The following is a 27,060-nucleotide window of genomic DNA, read 5'->3' on the forward strand; positions in this document are numbered from 1 at the left end:
ATACCGCAGCGGGCCTGTGGTTACAACAAGACCTCACTTCATTTCTGTACATTCTATATACATATCGTCATAATAATAACCCCGCGTCATGTTGATCTTCACTTTTCAAGCTTTTCCCGTTGGCACAATAGATTCATTACTATCCACAATGCGCTGGCCGGCGCAGCTGTCTGTCAAACGCGTAGGCCCCGCCCCGTCCCGTCCCGTCCCGCCCCGTCCCGTCCCGTCCCGTCCCGTCCCGCCCGCTGTCAAGCCTTGGCCTCGAGCATCTCCAGGAAGAGTTTGTGCATGGGCACCTTGCCCTGCATCTTGATGCTGTAGAAGTGCTGCACCGCCTTGGTGGCCGTCTGCCGCAGGAGGGGCAGCGTCATGAGCAGCTTGCCCGCCCGCCGAGGGTCCTCCGGGTGCTGGCAGCCCTCAAAGTCCTGCAGGGCCTCGTGGAGGGAATCCTGGAGCCTCTGGACGGCCTCGATGTTCTCTATGTGCATGGAGTCTGGAGAGCCACATGGGGGGGGGGGATACGGACACGGGAGGGGGGGGGGGGTGACAATCCGAAGCTTCGGTATATATAAGGCGAGTCCACGGAGAAGCATGTTGCGCCGTCGCAGGCCGGGCGGCACTGAGCTCGACTGGAAGAGATGCGGCTATGAAGGTTTGTACCCGCTACTTGTTAGCGGCTAACGACGCTCCGTAAATAAAGGCCTTTGCGTGGACGGGCTCGGTCCCAAGGGGCGAGCCGCACCGCGGCGGGACAAGCGGCGAGATTCATTTCTATCGCTAATATGGACCGCATCCAGTCCCGAGCGTTTGCTAATGTATTCAGCAGCATTGTTAGGATACGGTTGAGCTGAATGATGGGCTCCATTTCCACAGGGAAGACCAGTTGGCCCCTTTACGTGCTGTACTGCTGCTAAAAGAAAACCAGTCAAGATAAGATTTTTTTTTTTTATACGATTTGTAGTGCTAATCCTCTTTTGACGCGAGTTCCACTTTTTAATTTTACACAAGAACGTTGTAAGGATAGACCGATTATCGGCCGGGCCGATATTCAGTACTTTGACTAATATCGGTATTGGACTTTATTAAAATCTGATGGCCGATAATAAATCGATTTAAAACAGTGTTAACTTCAAGGAAGTATTGATTTAAAATTTCAGTGAACTTTATAAGAGATTCTACTGACCCTGCGGGGAACACGATGCACCTTTTGTTTTTATCAAGCCAATACAATATCTCTTTCTGTTCGAATTTTACAGCAAAGATGGCCGCATTGGCAGACATTTATAATAATGATTTAAAGAAAAATACAAATAAACATGATGCAAATCTGAAAAATTGTTCAGTAAACATATGCTCAAAAATGATTAAACAAAGGTCAGAGTTTTTTTTTTTGTTTGTTTTGAGGTCAATATTTTCCTTTTTTAAAAAAGAATATCGGCTCAACTAATAATCAGTATCGGCCTTGAACAAAAAAACATATCGGTCTATCTCTAGACTGTCTAGGATTTATTTTTTTATTTTTTTGGGGGGCGTTTGACAAATTTGTTTTTACTCTTTAAACATTAGCCGCTAGAGCTCAGTACAGTTCCGTAAAGAACTGAACCGAAGCGAAAGGCAAATGCGTCAGTGTAAGAAAGCACGTGACTGGGGTAAAATGGCGTAAAAACCTGTACAGTAAACGACGTAGGGGGAAAAAAGAACTCAAATAAGGAACGTAAAAGGCTAATTACGCTCCTGACTGACTGATTAAGTCTCTTTTTACAAGTCGCCTTCTGTGTAAATTACGTTTCTATCTTGGGAAATTAACTAGGCTATGTTGGACCGCACATGTGTCGCCGCGCTCTTCATCGGAAACCTTCATGTTAATACTCATCTGATCCCCGTTTGCTGGCGCTCGCGCGCACCGCGCGCGCGTGTGTTGAGCGGGAGGTTAGGGGCGGAATGCAAAGCTAACTTTGAAGAAACAATTTCCGAGTAATCCGTCAGCGGCCTTCCGTCGATACGCCGCTAATTACAAAATCAATGGCGGTGAGTTTCCGCAGCTGTCGCGCGCAGCGCGCACACACACGCGTGTGCACGCGCACGCAAGAGGGACCCCGCAAACACCCACCCGAAAGCCCCGGAGATTACGGCGGCCGCGTTCAAACGAGCCGCCGCCGCCCCTCGGAGCCTCGCTCCAGAACTCTGGCTTCCTCTCTCACACTTCTCCCGTTCCAACTGGTTCGCACTCCCCCAACAAATAGGAATGGATCAAACGCTAACAGTTGCTATGCTAACAGTTGCTATGCTAACACACAGCAAGATATCAAGTTCTCGGGGAACTAACGGTGCTGAGGCGGTTCACTAAAGCATTAACACATCAAGACCTGTCGTCAGATACTTTTCCAAAAATGCTAACATGCTAACAGTCGCTGTGCTAACATATAGCAAGACAGCAGAGTGGTAAAGGTGCCGTACCAGACCAGTGAGGATCTTAAAAGGATTATCTTGCCCTGCAGTTAGCTGCTATTTCGAATGACAATTCAACAAATGTTAACGGTAGAAAGATGGCAATCTAAGTAGAAAAAGTGAAAAGGTAGCTTGATAAAAATTTCACGTTTCCCTAACTAAAGGACAATCGATTAGGTTTGATATTTTGTCCTGTATTTAGATTGCATCGCAAAAGAGAAATGCTCAAATGCTAACGCGCTAACAGCTGCCTTGCTAACGTACAGCACAATAGCAACCCGAGTGGAAAAAGCGGCGAGGCCCGATTGTCATCGCGCCCCTAAAAAGCTGCCAGCTCGGCACTTTTTGCTGTTCCTCAGTCAGGCGGGAGAAAAGGCTGCCGCCGCGTCACAATCGATCGGTCGCCGCGCCGAGTGAAACGCAAAGCGTCGATACGAGCGGCGGCGTCTCGCCATTCTGCTCCACTTAACGCATTTTATTGACAGCCCCTGTTTTCCTAATGAAATGCTAAATATATCTGGGGCGGGCTGTGACAGCTACTGTTATGGAGACGGAGGGGAAGACACACTCGTGCGCGCGCGCACACGCACGCACAGCGGGCGTTAAATTAAAAAGGAGCGCCACTTCCCTCTCGACCTTTTTGTCCCGTCTTATCTCGCTACCCTTCAGCGTGGCGACACGAGAGACAATTTGGGTTTTTATTTCTTTCTTTGCTTTAATTGGACGCCAACGTGCGTTTGATTGGAAGACAGATAGCTAACGTCGAGCGCGATAAAGGTGATGGCAGGCACAATACAACTCTTTGGATACAATATTTGGGCTGCGTTACGGTACCTAATGAAATGGCCTTCGTGCAGATACGTCACGCCCAGAATTATTCATAAAGCGAGTCCATTTTGTGTTGAAGTTAATTCAATTGTGTCGAATGGGGAATCGGAATGATCAAAAATTCAGTACGTGTAAAATAAAAACACAATTAATACACGTTTTCAAATTTGCAATATTTCATAGATATTTACTGAGTCATTTTACTATTTGGAGTGTCCCAAATTATTAAATGTATCAAAAGGATCCCGAGTGAGTTTCGATTTTTCTTTGGCTTTTTCCGTGTTTTCATAAGGAAAGTCCCGATTCTCGAATATTTTACAGTATAAAAACATACGGTAATAAAGTAATTATATCGAATGTGATGAATTCAACCGTTTGTGCATCGTGATTAATTCATTGCGGCGACTCCTTGTCTATACAACCACCGGGGGGCAGTATTATACAGTCATGGAGACAAATGAAGAACTCCTTTAAGTGCGACGCAGTAATATTAGCCGTTCTTCGCAGAGGATAAGGAATACATGCCTGGTCTAGTGTCATAGTGTCAGGTGGCTTTTCACACAAGCAAACGTTTGTCAACTGACCCGAGTTGGCCAGCGCGATGGCCTTGAGCGTGACAAACTCCTCCTTGTCCACGCGCAGCTTCTTGAAGCGCCGCACCAGGGGCAGGATGGCCACGTGCAGGTCCAGCAGGCCCGAGCTCCTGGCCTGCTCCTCGTCCACCGCGTAGTCCTCGGCGTAGACGATCTCCTCGTCGCAGGCCAACGAGCGGAAGACGATGCTCAGCACCAGAATCTCCATCCAGGCGCTCTGCAGGAGGCTCATCTGGTCGGCAAGCGACAGGCTGGAGAAGCCTGAAGAAGAAGAAGAAAAAAAAAAAAAAAAAAGGTGTTTTGAGTGACGCTGAAAAGTACACTCGCTTTCCGTTCCGTGCATCTGTCGTCTGATTCGTAGTCATGCGTTCGAAAAAGAAGTTCGACATGCGCAGAAGCTCCCAGATGGGACCAAGGTGGGGCGCAACATTCAAGCAGCACTTTGGTGATTCAATAAAGTGAAGGAAAAAAAAAAAAAAAAAAGTCAACTTCCACTTGAGTGAAGTTTGCTAACATTGACAGCTTGCTTACGCTCGTGCTGACTGAGTTTAATTATACTTGTTCACTTACAATCCTGAGCTCCCCAAAAAGTTTTAACGGAGGATTTGGGTCTGAGAAGCGGGAATGCGTTCTTGCTCCTTAGTGAAACGGAAAGAGTCCGCATTAAAGCATACAGGCATCCCACTGACATTACCGGTATACGAGCTCATTTTCGAATCAATCCGTCGGGTACGTGAAAGCCACCTTGTTGTTGAAACGGTTTGAGGGCTTGGGGGCGAGCCATCAAGTCATCGAAGAAAAGCACCCGAGCCACCACAATAGCCTTCACTCCCGTATGGTGAACAGGAGGCTGATTGGACGGCTGATTGTCGCTTAAATAGGAGGGCGACCGCCACGCTGCTTATCAAGCAAACAGAGAAACGGCCGGGCCAAAGAGAAACGAGCGATTGGGTGGGAGGTGTGGGGGGGCACTTTGTTGGGGGGGACAAGTCATTGATTAGCAGATTGTAATCAGTCCACCAAATGCGAAAGGGCCATCGATCCCAGCCTCACATCTGACAAACAGACAGCTGATGGAGGACATCCGCTACACGATTAGCTGAGTGGGAGGGGCTTGTCTTGGGGGAGTGGGAGGGGGGGGGGGGGGTCGATGTAAAAACCGTACCGCAGGCTGCATCAGGAATTCAAACACTTGAGCCCCGAAAGACAGTTTTGCGGCGAAACAAAAGGCTTAGCGAGTATTTAGCGCAAATCGCACGCGATCGATGCGCGGGAAGCGACTCCGATAAAAGTTGCATCCAAAACGCCTCATTAGGTGGCTTCAGTCAAACAAATGTGACAACAAAAAAAAAAAAGGGTCAAAGACGTCAATATTTTATTCAGGGTCTGTCGCTCTCATCTTTTACTTTGCACGCTTCATATTTCCTTCCACTCAGTTTACTCAAGCGATAGAATACCCCCGCCGGGGGCGGGGCTTATGGGCGTCTGCTCGCCCTCCCCTGACTCGGAGGTGCGTCGCCCGGAGGTGGTCAAGTGAAGTGTTGCGGCGAAGCACGCCATGATGAAATATCGATATTTCAGCCGAGTGATTTCATGCTAATTTGAGCAAACATGAGCGCCACGCTTAACCTCGTTTTGCTCCTTGACTGGGGTCCTTTTTGCGCCGTGCCATTTTGCAGGTTAGAGTTTGCAAGTCTTGCGTCTAGAATTACCCCTGTGTAGTCAGAGAAAATAAAAACCCTTCACTCTAAAACTCAGCATGACTTTTAAAACGATTTTCCCACAAATGTGAGCTTATTTGAGATGCTTGCCAACGTTTGAATTCCAAATGCAATTCAAAAGTATTTAAAGTGCATCTTTTTTGTCAAGAATATGTTGCCAGCAGGCCCACTAGGCATTGTGACTCATTTTGCGTTTGTGGGATATAAGTTAAGGCTGACCTGCTTTCTGAATCTGAGCTGTGATTGGTCATTGTGAGCAGTTGTGATGTCATTTTCAGTTGATCGAAATGACAAAATGGCCGCCCCCGGAGATGGCTAAAAACGAGTGCATTTTGCTGCTTAATTTACATTCCAAAAACGCAAAATGAATCAGAATGCCGTGTTTCAACTAGTGTTTGGGTTACCAAACATAAAACATATTTTAGAAGTGTTCAGCATTGAAAATTCTTCTTCTTAATAGCCGCCTCGCTAATTGAAGCAATACACGTTCTTGGTCGCAAAAACGTCGAAAGCAAACCCGCGGGACCGCCGGCGCGCGCGCACGCACGCGCTCGTCCTTTTGCGCGCGCGCCGCGATCCAAATGGGATGAGTAATTGAACGTCTATCGGGCACAATGAAGTCAGCGGCCCGCCGAGCGAGCGAGCGGGCGAGCGGCGAGGCGAGTCTAAAACAGACAGCAGTTCACTCTCTATTCATTTGCTATCATTACAGGCCTCCTAAGAGCCCTAATGGGCCTAATAAAACGACAGAGGCAATAATGAGACGAGAGGGCCCCGGCAGTGCGCCGACGGAGGAGGGAGGGGCTCGCAACCACCGACGCAGCCGCCCAAAGACACAAAGACAGACAAATTAAAAAGAGCAATCTATTAGATATCGATTTCATATTTTTGGGGGCGATGCACATACGCAAACTTGAATGCTGTGAAAAAAAGATGCGCGCCACCGCCGAAGGACTTCCGCACTAATGACCGTGATTAGCAGATCGGAGGGCGCCATTTGCGGCGGCAGCCGGACGCTTAAACCGCAGGCACCCCTTTTGTCTTAATGGCGACTTGGCCAGCGTGCGTGCGCCCCGCCCCGGCTAAAACCTCCGCCGAGAGTTCACGTGGGGAAGTCGGCATTGACAGCCCGATCAATAGACGGCACGGTCAGCCCGTCAAAGTAAATCTCGACGTCGTCACTTCACGACGCCCTCAAGTCAATTCATAGATTCCTTTTCAAATACGTTGCACATTTTGGAGATTAAAGTGTTTTTCGCCATTTCAGGCTTTGACCGATTTTTGGGGGGAGGGGGGCGTGGCTACAACTCCCCCAACATCTTTCGAGCTAGCTAGCGATGCCGCCTACATGCTGTAAATGCATCTTCCTTTCAGATAGTCCGCTGATGCGGCCACTTTAGAGCGCCTCGTTGTTTGGCCGTGAGTGCAACGCACGTCACGCAAATAAAGCCAAGAGGGCAAGGAAGGGGGCAGTTGTATTAACGTCATTTTGTCTTCCTTGTTATCTATATTTTGATTGATTCGTTTCTAACGGGCAATAGTGATTTTTGGAAGTTTAATTACCTGACATGTTTCGGCGTGTGACTTGGCAGGTAACTAAACGGACAAAAATCACTATTGTCCGTTATAAATGTATCAATCAAAATAAGGAAGGGGGCAATCAAAAAAAAAAAAAACATTCGTTCAACGTGATAGGCGGCGCGCTGACTTGCGCTTCTTGCCAGCGCGGCTGCCCTCGAGTGCCTCGTCGTTGCACCGTGGGAAAGCCCCATGACGTACCTTAAACTGCGGCCGATAGATAAATCACTCGTGATTCATGACGATTCGATGGAAACGGCGTAAACGGCATGAAAAGCATGCGATGTACAAAGTGCCTAATGAGCTGATTAGCCCTGAACGTTGCCATTGATCGGATCAATGAGCGGCATCTGCTGTGTTTTATTTAACGCTGAAGCATCTGTCTCAACTGATGGAGCCGCTCGTTTGCACAATGCCGCCTTACTTAACAAGTGGTCAGCAAGCGCCGGCGGCCGACGTCTTGGCGAATAAAACCCCGAACACCCCCCCCCCCCTCCCTCCCGCGACCCGCCCTCCTCGCCGCCGTTCCCCCAATAAATCAATTTCACCGCGGGCTCCCGTGTAGTCCGCTTAAGTAAGAAAGAGGATTGCTTTCCTTAAGTCTGGAAAGGAATACAGTAGCGTGCACCCCCCCCCCCCCCCCCACACACCTCGCCAATCAAAAGGCTTCAGCTGCTCTGTATTGATTAGATTTTAGAATATGGGACTGTCTTTTCCCTGAGGTGCACATGAGTAGCAGATAATGATCCTCGCACACGATGCGCGTGTGAGCAGCGGCCTGCGAATGACCTCCGAATTCTCATGTTGTCTCAGCTAAACAACACGACGCGACCCAAAAATGTCTTTCCATATAAAAAGTATACCTGGGATATGTTTGGCCCAGCCGATGATGACCACCAGCTCGCGATCGGCCAGGTCGCACAACGTGGTCAAGGCCTTGATGTCGCCGTCGGGCACGCTGGGGTCGGGCATGGCGTAGATCTTCTCGGGCTCCACCACCAACAGATGCGACACAATCTTTGTCACTGTGGACAGAGAGGATGGGGCAAAAAATAAATAAATAAATAAATAAATAAGGGGTGGATGGTTTCAAAATGGCTCCTCCGTGGTTTGTAGATGACATCTTTGAACATCTATGCTAATATCATGAGCCCGTCTATGGCGTTTGGTATTATAGGTTAGCGTTCAGCTATCAGACTTTCTTGATGTGGTCCATCCGTCTCACAGATTTTTGACCGATCTGAAATCCATCCGCGGCGACGACAGAGGGTTGACCTCACGTAAAATAAAGGTCAAACTTACACGGCTTTTTGGCCGGCGGCGGGATTGTGAGACCCAGGTAGCCGCCATTCTCCGCGTCCATTCTCCGCTTGTATTTCTGGCGACCCCCTCTCACCCTGTCCAAACGTACACCTGCGAAAAACAAATAACAAAAACATTTAGACACAAAACAAACAAACACAAAACTACATGTCTGTGTGTGTGTGTGTGTGTTTTTCGTGGCGGATGCGTTCTCCCCCAAAAAATAAAATACAAACTTTTAATAAACTGCAGCTGATGAATCACTATTTCTACTTTTCCCAAGGTCTTTTTTTAGAGAGTAGTTTGCCCCCTCTGATTCTATTTGAGGTTGTTTGAGCATGCAGGTGGTGGTGGTGTTGCGGGAGCAAACAGACTTTAAACACGGTCAAGTGGAATTGAGTCGTGCGAGATTTCCCAGCAACTTGTCTAAATTCCTTTTCGATTCCCCCGGAACACAAAAGGAAGGCGATTAGGATGCTCTTTCAATTTCCTGACACCGACTATCCACTAACCTAATTACGCGGCGCGCCCGCGGGGGAGCTCCTTGTTCCCAGCAAACACACTGACATCATTTTATGCCTGGCAGATTGAAGCTAAAACCGGGAGCCCCCCCCCACCTCCACTCACCCCCTCCACCTCCCACTCCACAGCCTCCACCTCCCACTCGGCTAACGCGCCGTTGCAATCGTACGCTTTACAGTGATCAATACGTCTGGCAAATAGACTTCTTGTTCTTTTGAACCTGCGTGGATTTAATTAGGCGGCCAGGCAGCGCAGGCGTTGACGTCCGTAGCAGCCGTATGTAAAAAACGGACCTCCAAATAACGGCATGCTGGCGGCCTGTTGGCTTGTGTTGACGAGAATAGCGTCTGTCGTAGCCGTGGTGACCGAGGTGCTCCTTATTTGGAGGCTCCGAAATGCGGGTGGACCGGCCAGGACCCCCCCCCTCGTGTTAGTCACCGCTAGCGGGAATGGTCAGCGTTTAGCATGTTAGCCTGCTAAGGCACAAAATAAAATAATTGAAGACAAGTTCTGTTAGCATTTAGCCTGTACATGTCGGTAAATTGATCAGACGATCTTTGTGTTGCGTTAGACTTTATAGCCTGTTAGCTTCTTTGGCCAAAAGAATCCCCAAATAATTGAAGTTCATTTAAAGGTATTTTCAGTTAGCCTTTAGCATATTTTTTAACACAAAGTTGATCTCAAAACGTATTCTGTTTGCGTTCAGCAAATTAGCCTGCGAAGGCAGAAATAGTGCTAACGTGACCGAGAGACAAGCCTTGTCCACGCAACGCTAATTAGCATCTTTAGCCCAAGGCATCTGAAAATGTCCATTTCAAAACATGTTCTGTTAGCATCGACTATGTTCGCGTCTTCAGCCAAAATAACCACGCAAGGTTGATTTCAAAACATGCTGTTCGTGTGTAACATGTTATTTGTAGCATTTAGCATCTCACTGTTATCATCCCAAATCACGCAACGTTTGTTTTTAGGTGTGTCGGAATATGGCACGTTAGCCTCTAGCTTAAATAATTTTGATGCTGTTTTGACCTTTAGCATTTCAGCCTCCTTAGTGGAAAAAACAAAAACAAACACCTGAAGGCGAAAGAAAGTGATGGGGAAAATTCCTTCTCTGGTCCTGTAAGTGATACGGAACAGTACTGAGAAGTGGAAGTACAACTAGACAGCTGGATGAAGCCTCGCCACCTCTACCCCCGAGGTGTCAAAGTAGCTCTTCAAAAAGACAAGCGGACAAAATATGGACGCAGAAGCGAGTGTGAGGAAGCCGGAGAATGAAACACGAGTACGAGCAGAAAGCACACGACAGTATGATCAATTCTTAGCACAGAGATGTTGTGTGTGCGTGCGGGCGTACATATGTGGAACGAGGATGATCGGCCACCTGACCCCAGTTTCCCTTTCACGTTCATCTCGATTGTCTTTTGTTGCGCTTAGGCAAACTTCTGAAAAAAAAATTAAAATAATAGATGTTGCGGTTGTGGTAGTATTATCAATGAATTAATAATATACTTTCTGACTTCCCAACACTATCAAAGAAATAACCCTAACCCTAACCCTAAGAAATAAATATACCACATCTGACTTTGAGCCCGAATGGGCGTGGCCACATGCGCACGTGCCTATTTGGAGCCGCTCACCTGTCGGAGGGGGAGGTGTCAAAATCGAAGGGCTCGGCTTCTGCTGCTCGGGGCAGATTAGAAGCCGCCCGTTTTAGCTGGGAACAAGCGCCCCCTTCCTCGGAGAGCGGGGACGGCCTGAAAGGCATTTGCAGGCGTGCGGGTGGGCCGCAGAGCGGCACAAGTGGGACAACGGCCCACCTGCTCTTACAAAGCCCCCGCCGAGATCATGTTTGACATTTTTCAAAAATGGGAGCCGCCACATCCACGAGAGCTATTCGTGCGTATTACGTCGCCGGCCTGACCGCCATGGAAAACATGCGCGCAGGTTGACTCGGGGGTCGCTTTGGAGTGTTTGAAAAATGAAAAAAGAAAAAAAAAAAAAAAAAAAAAGCCTAGGAACCAGGAACTAGGAACTACGAGCTACTGTTCACAGCCGCTAACAACATTTTCTCTCCTATTTTCGGCCGCTTCTGATCAAAGCGTCCGTTAAATGCACTTAACCAGTCGAGCTCCTGGCTACAGCTCCGCATCGCGATGACGTAACCTCCGCGTATAGATCTCCGTCTGATATCATCTCATTGATCGCAAAGCCGACCTGGCGGTCGGTGACATTGGATATCGCAGATCTTTGGTGCGCAAGTCCGCCAGGTCAAGGAAGCTTTTGTAACGCTACCCCCGACATTGGACAGTATCTCAGGAATATGTAGTTCAGTATGTGCGCGGGCAACGCTGAGATAACACTAAACGACGCGATGGTTGACAAAAAGATGACAAAGCAACATGAAAAAAATGGCACATAGACATAATATGTGGGTCGTGTATGGCTAAGGTGGTCTTAGTGATGCTATTAGCGGCGGGCTCTGATCCCTAACCGCCCGCCTGGCAGCACTGACTGACACCATACTTTCCGCCAGTTGCAGTTCGGGACTTTTTCCACTGGCTGGCTGACCTTTTATCGGCCTTGCTCAACTGGGCCAGCGCGGCCCGCCTCTCTCGACCTTACGCGACAAAAAATGAATTAAAGCGGCAGTGGATAGCGGGACACGGTGTGTTTTTAACGAGGAAAATAGAATTCTATAACGTCCTACTTTATGCAAAAAAATATGCAGTGACGTTGGATGGAATGTGAAGAACTGAAGAGTTTGTGACTTCCTTTGTCATTGGGCGAACAGCATGATTCTGTGGTATAATTTACTCAACTACTCTATGGTAGTATTTGTCTTTTTTTCGCAGAGGATAAATAGTAGATGCCTGTTTGTATTGCTAAATTACAAAAAAAACGGTATTGCCTAACACATTCCAACACTGCCACCATTATGTGTTAAGCAGGCGCAAGTTGTGTGGTTGTTTTCAATACGCAAGGTGCAATTTGCTTTGTTTTACGCTTATGTTGACAACTGTGGGTGTCAAACAACTTAAAAGGCTTGAATTGTACCACTGCTAACACGGGCCCCAATTCAAGTCGACTCAAAACCAGGCTACGAGCGCGTTTGATTCATTCAGGTCCATATGGAAGACATCGAGCCAAACAATGACAATTCATGGCAAAAATGCAAAAAAAAAAAAACGGGATCTCAGACTCCCGGTGGAGGAGAACAACACGGGCAGCAAGTGAGGTTGGACGTTCCGAAAGCATTTAGCGGATCGATACAACAGCCAGGGGAGGGAAAGGGACGCGGCCAGACAGTAAGCGAGCGAAGGGGGGAGGGAGGGGGAGGAAGGGGACGGTGGAGGGACAAGCAGAGCCCCAGAGAGAGAGAGAGAGAGAGAGAGAGAGAGAGAGGTTGGGGGTGCAGGACATCCCGGGGGAACGGCCTGCTGGAGGCTCCTCTTACACTCCATCCAGCTCAGCAGCTTCCTGCGCACAAATGCCACCAGGCTGTGACAGCGCAAAGGAGGAAGAGGAGGGGACGACGATGACGACGACGACGACGACGACGTTGGGCAGACGTCGTGATGCTACTTTGACCGCCGCCAAGCACAAAAAGTACCAAGGCACGAGGACTTGTTTCCGAGAATTCCGCAAAATGGAATTGGAGGCCCGCCAAACAAACCGGAGACGAGTTTATCAATGGGACCGTTTCATTCGCCCATCACATTTCAAAATCACCCTCCCAGGGCATCGGCCACCAATGACATCAGCGTTTCTCGGCCGCCTCTCAATAATCGGCACCTCGGGTGAGGGTGATGTCATTTGTGCAAGTTTGTGATCGTTTTCTCGTGTTATTATTCGATAATATTGATCCTTCTCAATAAACGGCGGCAAACCTTTGTAAGGGAAGGCTGCGTCGGCGGCGCTCACCTTCTTTCAACATGCCCACTTTGAGGCACTTCATGAAGCGACACGCTTGGCACGACTTGCGTCTCCGTTTGGTGATCTCGCACTCGTTGGTGGCCGGGCAGCTGTACTCGATGTTGCCTGCAAAAGAAAAGTCGGGGGGGAGACGCCGGTCAACGTTCGCGTTCTCGCCCGCTCGCAAAGTTGAGCACAATTTATTTGGCGTAAATGTTGCTCAACGGATGTTTATATTTGTCAAGTGTGTGTTGAGATAATGAGAATAGATTTCATAGTTCATGGAGTGAATGAGGACGGCTATGTAAAAAAATAAATAAATAAATAAAAAACGTGAATCAGTATTGCTAACGGTGGATTTTGTCGCTTTAAATTATTATTTCCCCTTTTCAGTTTTTTTTAAAATTTTGTTTAACTGCTTGAAGTGTGACAAACCCCCCCCCCCCCAAAAAGAAAAAGTCATTGTTCCGCTTGGCATGTTACTCGTTTTCTCTGCTTTTTAGTCAGAAAGCGCTTTTTTCGGTCGCCTCTTGTGAAGCGAGTGGACGACATCTCGTTTCTCAACATGCCGCTGTACATTGTAAAACAGCAAAAGAAAATCGATGGGTTAACAAAAAAAAAAAAAATGCTGAATGGTGAACGCTGTATTTGCATTGGGGCTTTGTCCATAATCCCCGCAAACAGTGGACTGTAAAGCGCGCGTGGTGCAAAACGTAGCACTTTTGGCAAAGGTGACTCGGGTGACCCCGCGCGACTCGGGTGAAGGAGAAGCGTCGATCGTGGCACTTTGATGGGCAACAAAATCCCGCCCTAGCCAACCCCCCATTGTGACTCACGGGTAAATTGGCCCAATCCTCTTTTCTCCTCTCCCGGAGGATGATGGGAGGCCCCGCCCTCCCGGACTTTGGGCGCACTCTGCGTATCAAACGCCAATGTATTATTCAAGTGTTGGCAATCTAATGTCATTCTCTTTGTTGGATCATTAAGTGCTAAAACCAGCCACAATCAGATGACAAGTCACACACGCACACGCACACACTCGTCAGTGCCCAAGCATTTAAATCCCTTGATTGAATGTTTACACAATGTCCCGTGAGCTGCGAGATGTATTAATGGGAGCTAAAAACAGCAAACCAGGTGTTGGTGGTTGCAGGATCTGCCAAAAGTGAACGCCCCGCCCCCGCCCCCCCCCCCCCCCCCCACACACACACGCTCAAACCCCCTTGTCGGTCAAGGAGAAGGTGCCAACATTTGTCAAGATCCCTGGCATGCGAGGGTGCCAGCGGGGCACCTCATGCACGCTCAGAGAGCGAGGCGGGATGTTGGCACATACTGCCGATCATCTGCTCTACAAAGTATAATCGAGTGCAAAGACATTTTTACACCTCATTTTCGATTATGCGGCATGTCGTTTTGCGCGCGCGTTACGTTTACTCCATTAGATTGATGAGTTGTACTTGTCAGTGGTGTTTTAAAGCCACAAACTTTTTGCTTTTACTTGAATCTTTTTTTTTTTTTAAGTGGAAAGTGTGCTTTTACTCCTTTACTACTGCTCACTACTTTTAGAATAGAATACAAAAGACTCTGGTGTCCCGCTATCTCATTGATTTTCTTTTTTTTTTTTGAATACAAACGCAAAGAAGAAAAAAACGCTGATAAAAATTCAATATATGTTTTCCACAAAGAATTGTGGGAAATAGGGGGGGAAAAAAATCCCTGAAAAAAATTACAAATAGTACAAATATGCAAATCCATGGGTCCTGAACTGCAAATATGCAGGGTTCGACTGTAGTTTTAATACTAATATAAAAAAAATGAGTGAGTTGATTTCTGAGAAAAAAAAATGCAAGAAACGAGTTTTTGCATTTAATCTTGGTTTGCTGTTCAGTAGTTTTATGCCGTCCTTGAAAGGCATACACGCGTTGAGAAATGCATAAAATGTCATTTTGCCTGATTAGGAAGTGTGCGGTCCCAAGTAGCCCTCATGAAAAATTGGCGGCTTCCTCCAGCATTGAAGTTGTCCATCGCTGATTTTAGTTTGACACATTTGATTTCAGAAGAGTGAAAATTCAAGCTAATTCGAGTTTTTGTCTACGATACTTGTTTTGCAGAGAGACTAAATGATGCAAGATTTGGCGCAAACAGACGTCCAAAATCGGACTTTATCTCATTGCTGATCATTTCTTTTGTGCTCTATCATGGTTTGCTCTATGCCCAATTTAATCCCATCTCCTCCTTTCGGGTCATTGAGATCAATCTTGATCATATCCACACGCAAGGCAATTCAGTCCCCGCCGTGTGTCAAGCTCTTCAAATGACGTTCATCCGTTTGGAGACGGGAGGTCACATTGCCTCAATCATTTTATGGTTATAAAAGAAAACATTTCCGACCGCGCGTGCGCGCGCTTTAAGAGCACTCGGTTGTCGTGGTAGCCTCTTAGTTAATCAGCTCTCGCGTCCACCTTTATTTCCTCAGAGGACATTTGGAGCACTCCAACATCCCTCCCTTAACCTCGCCGATTTTTCCCTCTAAATTTTGATATATTATTATGCCATGCTATTATCCACGCGCTCGTCCCCACTCAGGCCGGACCTCTCCTTGTCCCCCTCCTTTAGCGAGGCCGGGACCACCCCCCCGTCCCCCCCCCGCCCCGTCCCTCTCCTCCAATGCTTGATTACCATTCCATTAAAGCGTCGTCTCCTTTCAGTGAGTGACCAGCGTCCCCTTTCTTTATTTAGAGGACGCCTCTGCCTCACCCCCCGCCCCCACCTCCTCTGACAACACCACAGTGGTCCTAATTGGACCCCCGTCCCTTCCCAAAGAGACTGCGCCCGTCCTCCCCCCCACCCCTCCACCGACGCTGAAACACTGTCTTCTTAATTACAGTCACCCAACACTGATTGTTATTGACTGAGTGTCCCACAGCTGGGGACAAATGACGGACACATTCGGTCCATTTCGGGGGCGTCCTTGCACAAAGGCGAGGATGAAGAGGACGAAGACGACGAAGGTGTGCAGGGCGACAAAGTCACACAGCATTGTTTGCCGTCTTCAAATGGAACCTGGTTTCACTGCATTTCATACGTCCAAATATGGTTGGTTTCCGATTTTTCACAAATCGATACTACGACCCTGTCGGCTATTGCGGGAGCTGCACAGCATTATTACAAGGAAAAGAAAGTTATAACAAAAATAATGTGAAAATTACTAGGGAAAAAAAAACAAAAAAAAACCTTTCATGGGATTTTTGTAATATTAATGCTGCGTTTCTGCCGATTTTGAGCCCGTCCGCTCCAAAAGTGCAAATGAACTTGGGCGGACTGGCGCACTACCTTGTATGGTCCTTTTGAAGAAGGCCTTGCAGGCCTCGCAGGAGGCCACGCCGTAGTGGTAGCCCGAGGCCACGTCGCCGCACACCAGGCACAGCCGCTTGGGGATGGCGTTGAGCATGTACTCGCACTTGATGGCCGACTCGTCCGCCAGGCCTCCGGAGCAGTCGTCGTAGCGCCGCAGACAGGCTCCGCCTCCTCCTCCTCCTCCCCCCCCCATGCCGTGCATGCCCGGGTTGAACATGGGCGGCGAGTCCAGGGCGTGGGAACGCGCGCCGCCGCCCACGTTGATGTAGCCGCCGCTGGCGTCCGAGTTGCCGCTGGGGCTGTGGTGGCTGCCCGTGTCCACCAGGGACGAGGACGGGCTGGACGGCTCGGTTTTCACGTAAGAACCGCAGCTGGACGGCAGGTGGCGGTCCTCCGAGGGCATTCTACTCAGCAGCCTGGGCAGAGAAATTTAAAAAAAAAAATCATAAACATCAGCTTTATAAGCCACTTGACAAATACAGTCAAATCCTGTGAATTAAAAAAAAAGAAATCACCCGTGAAAAGCATTTTTTTTCTTCTCCTTAACACGGTGCGCCGATTTGCTGGTATCCTTAATTATCAGAGTGAATAATATGAACTAATAAATATGAATAATAATAAATATTTCTTGCACTGTACACTGTCATTTTAGTAAGCTGTTTTTTTATTTCTTTGCTTTTGAGTCTCTTCAACTGCTTTTAAATGTTGTACTTTTAATTATGAAATGTACTAGAAATCAGCATTTTTGTTTTTTAAACCACCCCTACCTGCCTAGGTACGTTTACCAGTCGTAAACGTCAAACAAAGGTGAACATTTTTCATTTCTTTTTAAGACCCTTGTATAATAACCCCCCTTAATTTGGGATCAAGAAATTAGTGTTAGTCACGAGATTTTACAGTACCCCCCCCAAATTTTCAGTGCGGCTGTAATACTTGCGAGCCTTCTGCTTTGTGGCTTGATCACATCTATTGATCCGCAGCTTCACTTCCTGTTTCAGCGGGGGTAAAAAAAAAAAAAAAAAAAAAAAAAGTCTCCGACTTGCTTCTGCATTTTTAATCATGCCGGGACTGTGTGCGTTTCATTCTGCGGTTCATAAAACATTGGCAGGAAGTGGCATGAAATCAGTCGATGGCGAGGTTTGTTTTCTTGGTGCCCTAACAGTTAATGCGTCATCTTGGCTGCATAAATCTGATGCATTTTTATTACTATTATTATTATTATTACTATTACTGGGCTAGGCAAGTTTATTAGTATGGCACAATACAACTCAAAGTTCTCTACAGGAAAGATTAAAAGCATTACAGAAAGAGAAATAAAACATGATCATGACATGGCAAGAATCATCATAAAATCCTGTAAAATAATTCGATTCAAAGGATTCAAAGCAAGGAACAGTCGCGATGAGTCCAAAGATGCCGTGCAGATCTCATGCAGAGGCGCATGTTTTTAATCTGGATTTAAAAGTGTCTACATTTGGTGAAAGTGCAATCTCCACTGGCAGCATAACAGCCAAATGCCGCCTCACCATGTTTAGTCAGGAGCAGCTGACCTGAGGCCTTGGACACGAGAGCCTTGCTAGGTTTATGTTCTCTGAACATATTATTGTTATACATGTCTTTAAGGGGTCACAAGGGGACATCGAAACAGTCCGAGTCAGAGAAGGCGATGCTTACGGGGGGGGTTTCAAACAGACCCAGGAACTGTCTATGTTTCCACCACATTTCCACAACTCCCAGCAGAAACATGGTTAATTCCCGAAATAGTGAAAACAGTGAAAGAATGATCAAAAACACTAAAAACTCCTCCTAGACTAAACTAAAAAAAATAAAATAAAACCGTCCTCCGCCTTCAAGACAGGACACGGGAGGTGTGCCTTTAAGAGGTGGGGGCGTGATGGCGTGGTCCTTTTTTTTTTTTTTCAGTTTTCCAAAGCTAGCCTTAAAATATTAGGAGAATTGGTTTCCGTTTCCCGAGAATAGATTTTAAATTAGGTGAAAAAAAATGTCATTTTACGAGAAGAACGCTCAAATACTACAAGCGCAACGTTATATTTTTATGACATAGAAATACGCAGGTTTAAGAGTACGACGTCACCATTTGCATCATCCAACAGTAACACAAAAGCGTATCGTGAATATGGAACGTCTCAAACTTGCCACGCATACATTTCTGGCCACGCACACACAACATATGGCCCCGTCAATGTCACGGCAGCAGGCGAGGACCGCGCGTAGATTTCCCACATGGATGATGTTTCCTCACCTGCGGGGTGACATCGGCATAAGCGGCGGCGGCGGCGCACCTCCGGCAAATTGCTCTCACCGCAAAGTCAAACACACCCCTCGTCGGTGCTCGCTCGCCCAGAATAAACGAGGCGCGGCGACTTCACCCGTCATTGGGAAGCAGAGTGAATGGGGGAGGGGGAGGGGGGGTGGACGGACGGACTCGTGAGGGACAGTTAGCATATTGATTTCATAAATAAACAGAGATGGCCATCGATCCCCTCTCGTCTTATTTTGCATTTCAATTACCGCCCGGAAGCATAACCTTCAAACGTCTGCTGCGTCTTCAACTGCCATCATCGGTGCTGGGAAGAATTTGTCAAAGAGTTTGTCATCTAAGGGGAAAAAAATTGTCTCATTTCGGCAGTAAAGTTAATTTTGTGTGGAAAAAAAAATAAATTGCGTCGTATAATTTTTAAAGGTCATTTACTTTCGGATTTCACATTTGCGCATGAAGTGACGATTGTGAAAATAAATGATGAAAGTTGTCTGTTTTGTCAGAAACTATATTACTGTACTGAAGTCGATTTTTAAGGTATCTGTACTTTCATTTCCAAATTCCTTTAAGAGAATTGATTCGTGGTAAATGCGTCTTATATCGGATTTCACATGGACGGAGTTAAAAAAAAACAGTCAAATATTACGATGAAAAAGTTTTCAATTTACAAGAATAACGTCCCATCAGTGCAAGAGACAAATGATACTACAATATTGATTTTACCAGCCAAGAAACCATTAAATCAAAACAAATCAGAAAAAATAACAAATAGGATGTATTTTTTTTCCCAGTCGTTATCATTGGCTAATGTAAACATTTGTAGTTATTAAGTTAACAAAGCTACGGGAACACATTGTTTTGATACCGTAACTGTTGAGTCATGCTAGCTACCTCTGGATGTAGCGTTATTTTTTCTTCTTCTTCTTCTCATTATGACCAATGTGAAAATGTTCATTGCGCAGGTGTTTGTTTTTACGTAGGTTTCTGTACTTGGACTTGCGTGTGAGTCCTCGGCCCTCTCTACAAACGCGACAACGTTGCGTCAAGCTAACACTATTAGCGCCGTCGACACAATGCAAACGACGCGGGCAGGGCTGAAGCGGTGACACCCGCGCGCTTAATTCAACGCGGCGGTGACGAGGCGCTTCCTGTTTGAGAGCGATCAATTACGCAAACTCAGCGGAGGAAGTCGTCCCGTTGAAGGTCAGAGGTCGGAGGCGCTCGGGAAAAACTGTTGTTTTTTTTGCGGGGGGGGAGTAATCTTACGTTAACGTTTTTGGGATTACGTATTTATCAAAATATTTATTCTCTATTTTGGAAATTAAAGTCATTTGATTGATATTTAATTTGCATGACTTTTCGTTCTCATCATATTGAACGACAATGTGTGTAGGGGATCAATAAAGTTTGATTATTTGGAGGCGGAACTATGGTGTGTTTTGAGAGCTGCTACGGACTCTTTTTGTCTGCAAGCATATTACATTTTGTAATTTACCAATTAAATCTCACATTTCGGTATTTAGAGGGTACTTATCACGATCATCCACAGTTGCGCCACTTAACTGGATTAAAACTTGGAAGCAAAAACGTGAATGTTAAATTAAGCTAAATATTTAGGTGTCAAATGTCAGTTTTCTCTCTGTGTGACTGTGTTTGTGTGTGTGTGTGTGTGTAACAATACACAACACGAGGAGATATTGCTAAGATACACACGCCACTAAAATTAGAAACCAGCTCAGTGTGCTATCATATGAGTAGAATTACTGTGTGATTCCGCGTGTGTGTGTGCGCGCACACGTGTGTGTGTGTGTGTACACAGTCTTTTTACGTGTGTGCGTTTGCTTCCGCTTGTGGTGAGGGTTCCCTATGGGAGCAGGGATGAAATGGCTGGTCCGATATATTGGCATAAACTGATTAAAAAAAATACTTTTGGGATTATGACTAAAAAGAAGATGGAAGGAATTATGACAAAAGTCTTGCATCATTTACATTTTTACACGCAACTATCCCCCCCACCCCCACCCAAATGTGTGTGTATATGATAGGGATCAGATATAGAGATGCTGTTGTCTGTTTCTACGGGTTATGTATAAATAAAACGGGGGGGAATCAGGATTTTGTACACGTATAATTATATAATTGTAAAAATGAGAAAAAATATATAATGTGGTTGTGTCTTGTGTGAAAACCAATCAAAAAGTGTTCTCAACGTACTGTTCACGTGTTTTTTTTTTTTTTCCTGCCGTTTTGCCATCTTCTCAATGACAGTGCTGTGGAAAGTGCCAAGTGAGTTAAAGCTCTCCAATCCCATCTTGAGCTTAAAATTAAGAGGATCCCACTCCAGGGTCTTGCAGGCACAGTTGGCCAAAAGACCCTTTGGAGTGCATGCAAACCAAACGCAAATGGTGAGCAGTAATTAAAGACTTATTTCAAGTCAGGTCAATCCACATTTTTCCTCTCGTCCTTTGGAAAAGTAGACGCTCATGTTGACATGATTTAGACCTCTACATTTGAGAGGTTACTACCTCCATAGCATCTCCTGCTGCGTTCAATTACTGCTTCTGCACTTCTGGTTACACGCAATCTGCATTTTGTTGCCCTGTGCGACAATCAAGTTGAATGTAAAAAAAATGGAATAAAATGAAGTGTGATGATGTACTGATTCCTCCCGAAAATGATTTTGAAAAGATGATGAACCGTATTTTCATATCACAGGTAAAATTGACCCAAATTTAAGTCGAAAAAAATACAAATAAAATTTAAAAAAAGTTGGGAGTAAAAAAAAAATGTTTTTGGCAACAATGATACAATTCACATGTACAGTAAATATACATTGTATGAAAACTACTGTACTACTTACTGATTGAAATTCATACATGCATACACACACACACATATATATATATACATACATCATATATGTATATAAATATGTATGTATGTGTATATATCTAAAACCCTAACCCACATATAATGTATATATGCATATATAACATTATATATGTATATATGTATATGATATACGTATATCTGTATATATCTGTATATATATATATCTGTATATATCTGTATATATATATATCTGTATATATCTGTATATATATATATATCTGTATATATATATATATATATATATATATATATATATATATATATATATATATATATATATATATAATATATAGACATACATATATATGCATGTACATATATATATATATATATATATATATATATATATATATATAAATATACACATACACACACAGTATACTGCATATAGGGACTGTTAACTGTTAATGTTTATTGGGAGTTTTTTTCATTGTTTTGAGACGTTTGGCTCATTAAACACAGGCTGCATCAAGAACATTGTTGTTTGTAACAACAAAGAGAGTGGAAGAAAAAAAAAAAGCCCACTATCAGGACCTCATACTCATACTTTTTCTGCACTAATCTGGCTCCCGATGCAGAACGGGACGGGACATCCGCAGCGGGCTGCAATTTGCAGCCCCTGTTGAGCTTTTCTACATCTCCACTGTCCCGTACCGCACTTGCTTGGTTTGCAAGAGTTTAGGAATGAACTTAGCGACTGAATTTGATGCCGTAAAAGAGCGAGTCAAAGATGCACCTACTGGTTATGGTAGCAGAGGGCGTCAGGGATGCACAGTTCGGAAACATCCATCAGTCCACGTGAAGCATTCCTGATGTGGCAGGAGGACGCCGGTCAAAAACAAAACAAAACTAAACTAAACTCAACAAAACGCCTGGAAAAGAAGAAGGCGCGAGTTGGAAGGTGGAGATCAGTTCCCAAGTCTCCGCATCGTGTCAGGATGTCACCGGGCTCTTCCCCTCCCTCCCTTCCCTCCCCCCGACAAACTCCTCTCAAGGCTACTCGGGAGGAAGACGGAGAAGAGTGCGAGAAGCGAGGGACCAAGAGGCGGACGGATGAAGCGATGCGGCTGCAGTGAGGGAGAGAGCGAGCGAGCGAGCGAGCGCACGAGAGAGAGAGAGCAAGTCTCCATTGAAGACGCGGGGGGTGCTTTAAGTGCGGAGGGGCGTGCTCGGGTGCAGATGGCGCAGCTGCTATTGGATCGCGCCGGAGGGGGCTGTCCTCAGGCGGGGCCAATGAGAGAGGAGGGAGGAGGGGGACGGCCTCCCGTCATGCCAGTGGACAGAGACGGACAGACAGCTAATTTAAAAAAAAGAAATACATCAATTCTTTTGTGAATTGACGATTTTGCACAAGGCTGTATGACAGTATTGCACTATTGATTATTGTATAGCGTCGCTCGCTATGTATTAGTAGAACTGTTTTGATTAATATTTCACACCACTGGACACGCATCATTTGTATATTCATCATTGTATTATGATTTCAAAAAAAACAAAAAAAAAAACGCTTTCTGGCTGCGTGTGCATATGGCACGATATCGCCCCCTACATGACCGGAGTGGCGCAGAAGTTGAGTGAGAGAGACAGACGGGGTTGACGGGAGGGGGGTTGGTTGGTTGAAGGGGGGGGGGGGGGGGTCACGCTAGGTGTTTACACCTGCGAGCGAGAGGCGCGTCTGATGAAAAGCGGACTGTTTACGGCGCTTTACGGGCTCAGGGCCAGCTTACACCCGGCTAAAGTGTTCCCGGTGCGCTTTCATCGCATCCGGCTTTTCTTTTCGAGCAACGGCAGCTGCTTCCCACACCGGCCCACCAATCGCAACGCTAAGTAGGAAGCGCGGGGGGGGGGATTTGGAAAGCACTCCGCACACACACAAAAATGAAACATACACACACACACATATACATATATATACGTACATACATACACACACCATATGCCAGTGCAACTGATGAACCGCGATATAGCGCCATTTCTTTGCATTTTTTTTTGTTGTACGCAAATTAAATCTTACTATTGTTCCTTTCAGAAGAAGTACAGTGGCCTCAAAAAGTCATACGGGTAAACTTTTTGGGAGCAAAGCATTGTTTCAAATTCATTTTACACTTGCAGAAAGCGCACAAAATGAAATGTGAATGAACGATTTGCAGCAGAAAAATGTCTTCATTTGATGTAAAATGTCTAAAGGTCCAAAAGGAGAAAAAATAAAAATGATACGTGCTATATACTACGACAATATGTTAGAGTATCATATAAGTCCCGCTGCCCCACAAAGCCACTTCATCAACCCACACTCCCCCGCGATCAATACCAAAGCCATCATGCACTCGTTACCGATCACAGACCAGAAGCCTCGGGGACAGAGCGCCTCTAGCCAACACCCCCCCCCCCCCCGTTTTTTTTTTTTTAAATAACACAAATTATACATTTTCTTTAGCTGTCACTTTGTATCACAGTCAGGGGAACCCAAAAGAAAGAAAAAAAAAAAAGCAGGGGGGGCTGATTAATAAACGGAGCGGTGCATTCAATTAAATTCCTGATCAATATTTTGGCATTAATGTACTTTCCAGCGGAGGGGGATTCTGCTGATCTGATTAAGACATCCAGACATAATCAATAGAGACGATATGTTGACGTTTCTAATGAAGACGCGCATCGAATCGTATTATGTCTTTTTTTTTTTCTTGACATTTTCGGTGGAAATTTTCATCTCTTTTGTCTGGTCAGGACTTGCGCAGTGGTCTTCATGGCATGCGACAGCAAATCTATTGAGCCCACCGCCTGTAATCCGGCTATCACGCTATCGCCAAAGCAAGAAACACTAATCCAATCGTTACGTCTGTGTTTAAGCAAAACAGATTTCCCAGCGCTAAGCAGCTCACCGGCCTGCCTGGGACTGAAAGGCTGCGTACGAGTCCGCCTTTTACAAATGTGCTTTTAGCGCTAATTGCTTTAGTCGCAGTCTGAATGAAAAAAGAAGAAAAAAAAAAAAAAAAAAAAAGCAGAAATCGTTGGCGGTCAGCGATCTGCTAAGATCGCAATCTTTGACTAAGATCGGAATCTCCGTAAGAGCGCCGGAGGCCACGCTGAAAATGAATACGTCTGCCAAATTTGAGTACTGGCGTCAAAGTCACTTTTCTACTTTCCCCCCCTAAATTTTCCTCCACTTTTTGAGCCACAAGTCGTTGTTTTCAATCTTTTCCCTTTGCGTCTATCGCGGCTTGACTGACCAACTGCTCACGGCGTATGTATTTCGGGCCCATGCAAAATGGCGTTGTGAACATGTGCCGTGCAGCGGGAGGCTAAGCAAGGGCAGCTAAAGTGGGCTGATCAATATCTGGGCGCGAGCTGTCGCAGTCAAAGTGTGTGAATTATTTCAAAGGGGCCCCGCTGGCTGTCCGGTATTATTTGACACACGTGCACGACATGGCAGCGCTGGAGAACGGCAATCATGCGACACCTCATCAACTTTATCACGCCACGGCAACGGCGAGCGCTACGAGACAGAAAGGGCAAAATTGGCGGGTTAGGACAAAAAATAAAAAATGTTAAAAAAAAAAAGGAACCTTCAAAAGTGCTTATTTATTGTTTATTTCTTTTTTTTGGAAGGCGGGTGAGGGAATTAGTTTGATTTTATTGCAATTTTTTTGCGTGTGATTTTTATATTACAATGGTCTGTAAATGTAATTGCACGACATTTTCTTATGTTTTGTGTGATTATATCATTATTACATTTGATTTCATCTTAAATTTTTGTGATATTTTATTTCAGCGTGACATTTTTTCATTTTTGTCATTTATTTTCACTGACATGATTTCACGTTTACATTTAATTTCATGATGATGACACTCACTTTGATTTCATTTATTTATTTATTTCAAGTTTTATTTTTATATTTAAGTTTCAGACGCTTCTATTAGGGAGTAATTTTATTTTGTGATTTTTTTTGTTTATTTTCTTCCATGAATTGAAGACATCATGGTGTTCCCTAAATGTGCCTTCATGACATTCACTGTGACTGTTAGTTTATTTATTAAGGAATTTTTAAGATCGCATGGAGTTGTTTTTTTACTACACTTTCGTGAGTCACTATGCGTTATTTGTATTTATATTTATATATATATATATATATATATACATATATATAGGTGGTGGGTGATTACATGTTTCCACTTAAGTTGGCGACAAAACCTCGTGTTGTGTCTTTTGGCTGGTGTGCAGGAGAAGTGTGGTGCGGGCTAATTAGAAAATCCACGGGGGGGTGCTGCATTCGTCAGCTGTGCGCGTTTGTTTGGCTTTTGATGACGTCCCGCTCAGGCTGGCCTCCCCACGCTGTTCCTCACCCACCACGACTGGACCGCACCTTGACTGGGTTAACAAACGCTATTAGCCTCCACGCTGCGCGCCTCTTCAATTCTCATTTAATGGAGGGTGGGTAAAAAAAAAATTAATCAATAACATGCACGCAAGCAGGGCTGTTAATCAGCCGCTGGGGTATCTTGATGAGGAGAAGTGGACTCACGCAACGCGACTCCGAGGTGGAATATTTAATATCACAGGGGCGAAAGATTTGCAGGGATCGCCTGATCACGTGCATTTTCGTTGCCAAGAGTCCAAATATGAAGTTCACCACTCCTCCTCATCGGCGGCGGCGGCGGCTCTGTCTGACAATAGTCACCTGCGCCACCCGCATCCCTCGCGCGCGGCCCATCTTGATGACGGAGTCACCTCTAAACGCAAAGCGCACCCGTGCCGCTGCCGTCCGTCCGTCCGTCCATCCGTCCGTCCGTCCGCCCGCGAGGCCGATCGATGCGTTCATCTCAAATTCATTCACTCCGGGCAGCTGGGAGTGCACATCGACATCCCGCGCGGCGTCAGCGCTTCGTGACAGCCAGCGTGGCCCTCAACAGGTGCCTTCGGCAGCGCAGCAAAGATGACAACTGAAAAAGCAAAAGCGCAAAAATAAAAATCTTTAATATTGTACTTCTGAATGACAAAATCGGATATAAAGAAACGAAACCGTTTTCCACACTTTTAGCTTCGATTCAATGGACATTGAACTGCCCCATTTGTTGTAAGCACTTTGACCACCTGGGGGCAGTATATGAAACACATAGGGCTGTGTTGTACATAGAGTGACCTCAGGTCCTCAGTACAGCAGCGATATTGGTCGTTCTTCGCATATGATAAAGAATATATGGCTGCAAGTAGTGTTACATGTCTGTCGACGTGTCACGCGCCACCATTTGTGTTGCTTAAAGGGTTGGGACACCAATGCTATTTGCTCATTGCGTGTTAAGCTAGCAGACTTCAATGTGAGGGTGATTGTAAATATTGAATCTTGTACGTCGGCCCGCCCGTAAGTTAAAAGTTATATGAAAGAAGTCAAGTGCAAGAGTAGAAGATAAAAGTCGCCTGTGTGAATTCCCGTCGCGTGCCGGCGCGCACCTGGGCGCGCCCGCGGGCTACCGGGAGCTCTTCGATGATCAGCCTGGCTGGCGGGGAGGCGCTCGACTTAAGTACAAAACTTTCTGGGCTTGCCGCAACTTAGCGAGCGTCTGATCGGGGAAAACGGTCCTCTCATCTCATCCTGCCATGAAAGGCGTCAAGAGTGGTAGTGCGTCC

At 45.9% G+C, this 27,060-nt stretch overlaps 1 protein-coding gene across 10 annotated transcripts in view; it reads right to left on the bottom strand.

The window, feature by feature from the left end:
- Positions 1-246: 246 nt before the first annotated feature.
- LOC147128431 (steroid hormone receptor ERR2-like) overlaps positions 247-27,060 on the bottom strand; it is a 40,046-nt gene continuing 13,232 nt past the window's right edge. For 2 of the 10 annotated variants that reach the window (XM_086018775.1, XM_086018773.1), the window contains 8 exons: positions 26,164-26,375; positions 22,175-22,306; positions 16,238-16,677; positions 12,914-13,030; positions 8,471-8,581; positions 8,032-8,193; positions 3,861-4,130; positions 247-493 (listed from right to left, as the gene is read on the bottom strand). In XM_086018775.1, coding sequence (XP_085874901.1) covers positions 249-493; positions 3,861-4,130; positions 8,032-8,193; positions 8,471-8,581; positions 12,914-13,030; positions 16,238-16,677; positions 22,175-22,224 — 1,395 coding nt within the window. In that variant the 5' untranslated portion in view covers positions 22,225-22,306; positions 26,164-26,375 and the 3' untranslated portion in view covers positions 247-248. The remainder of the gene's footprint in view (positions 494-3,860; positions 4,131-8,031; positions 8,194-8,470; positions 8,582-12,913; positions 13,031-16,237; positions 16,678-22,174; positions 22,307-26,163; positions 26,376-27,060) is intronic. The other 8 variants (XM_086018781.1, XM_086018780.1, XM_086018779.1 and 5 more) reach the window with 7 other exon arrangements.

The sequence above is a fragment of the Filicampus tigris genome, chromosome 20 (genome assembly GCF_054856515.1).
Source record: "Filicampus tigris isolate MCC_2025a chromosome 20, RoL_Ftig_1.0, whole genome shotgun sequence".
Taxonomy (NCBI): Eukaryota; Metazoa; Chordata; class Actinopteri; order Syngnathiformes; family Syngnathidae; genus Filicampus; species Filicampus tigris.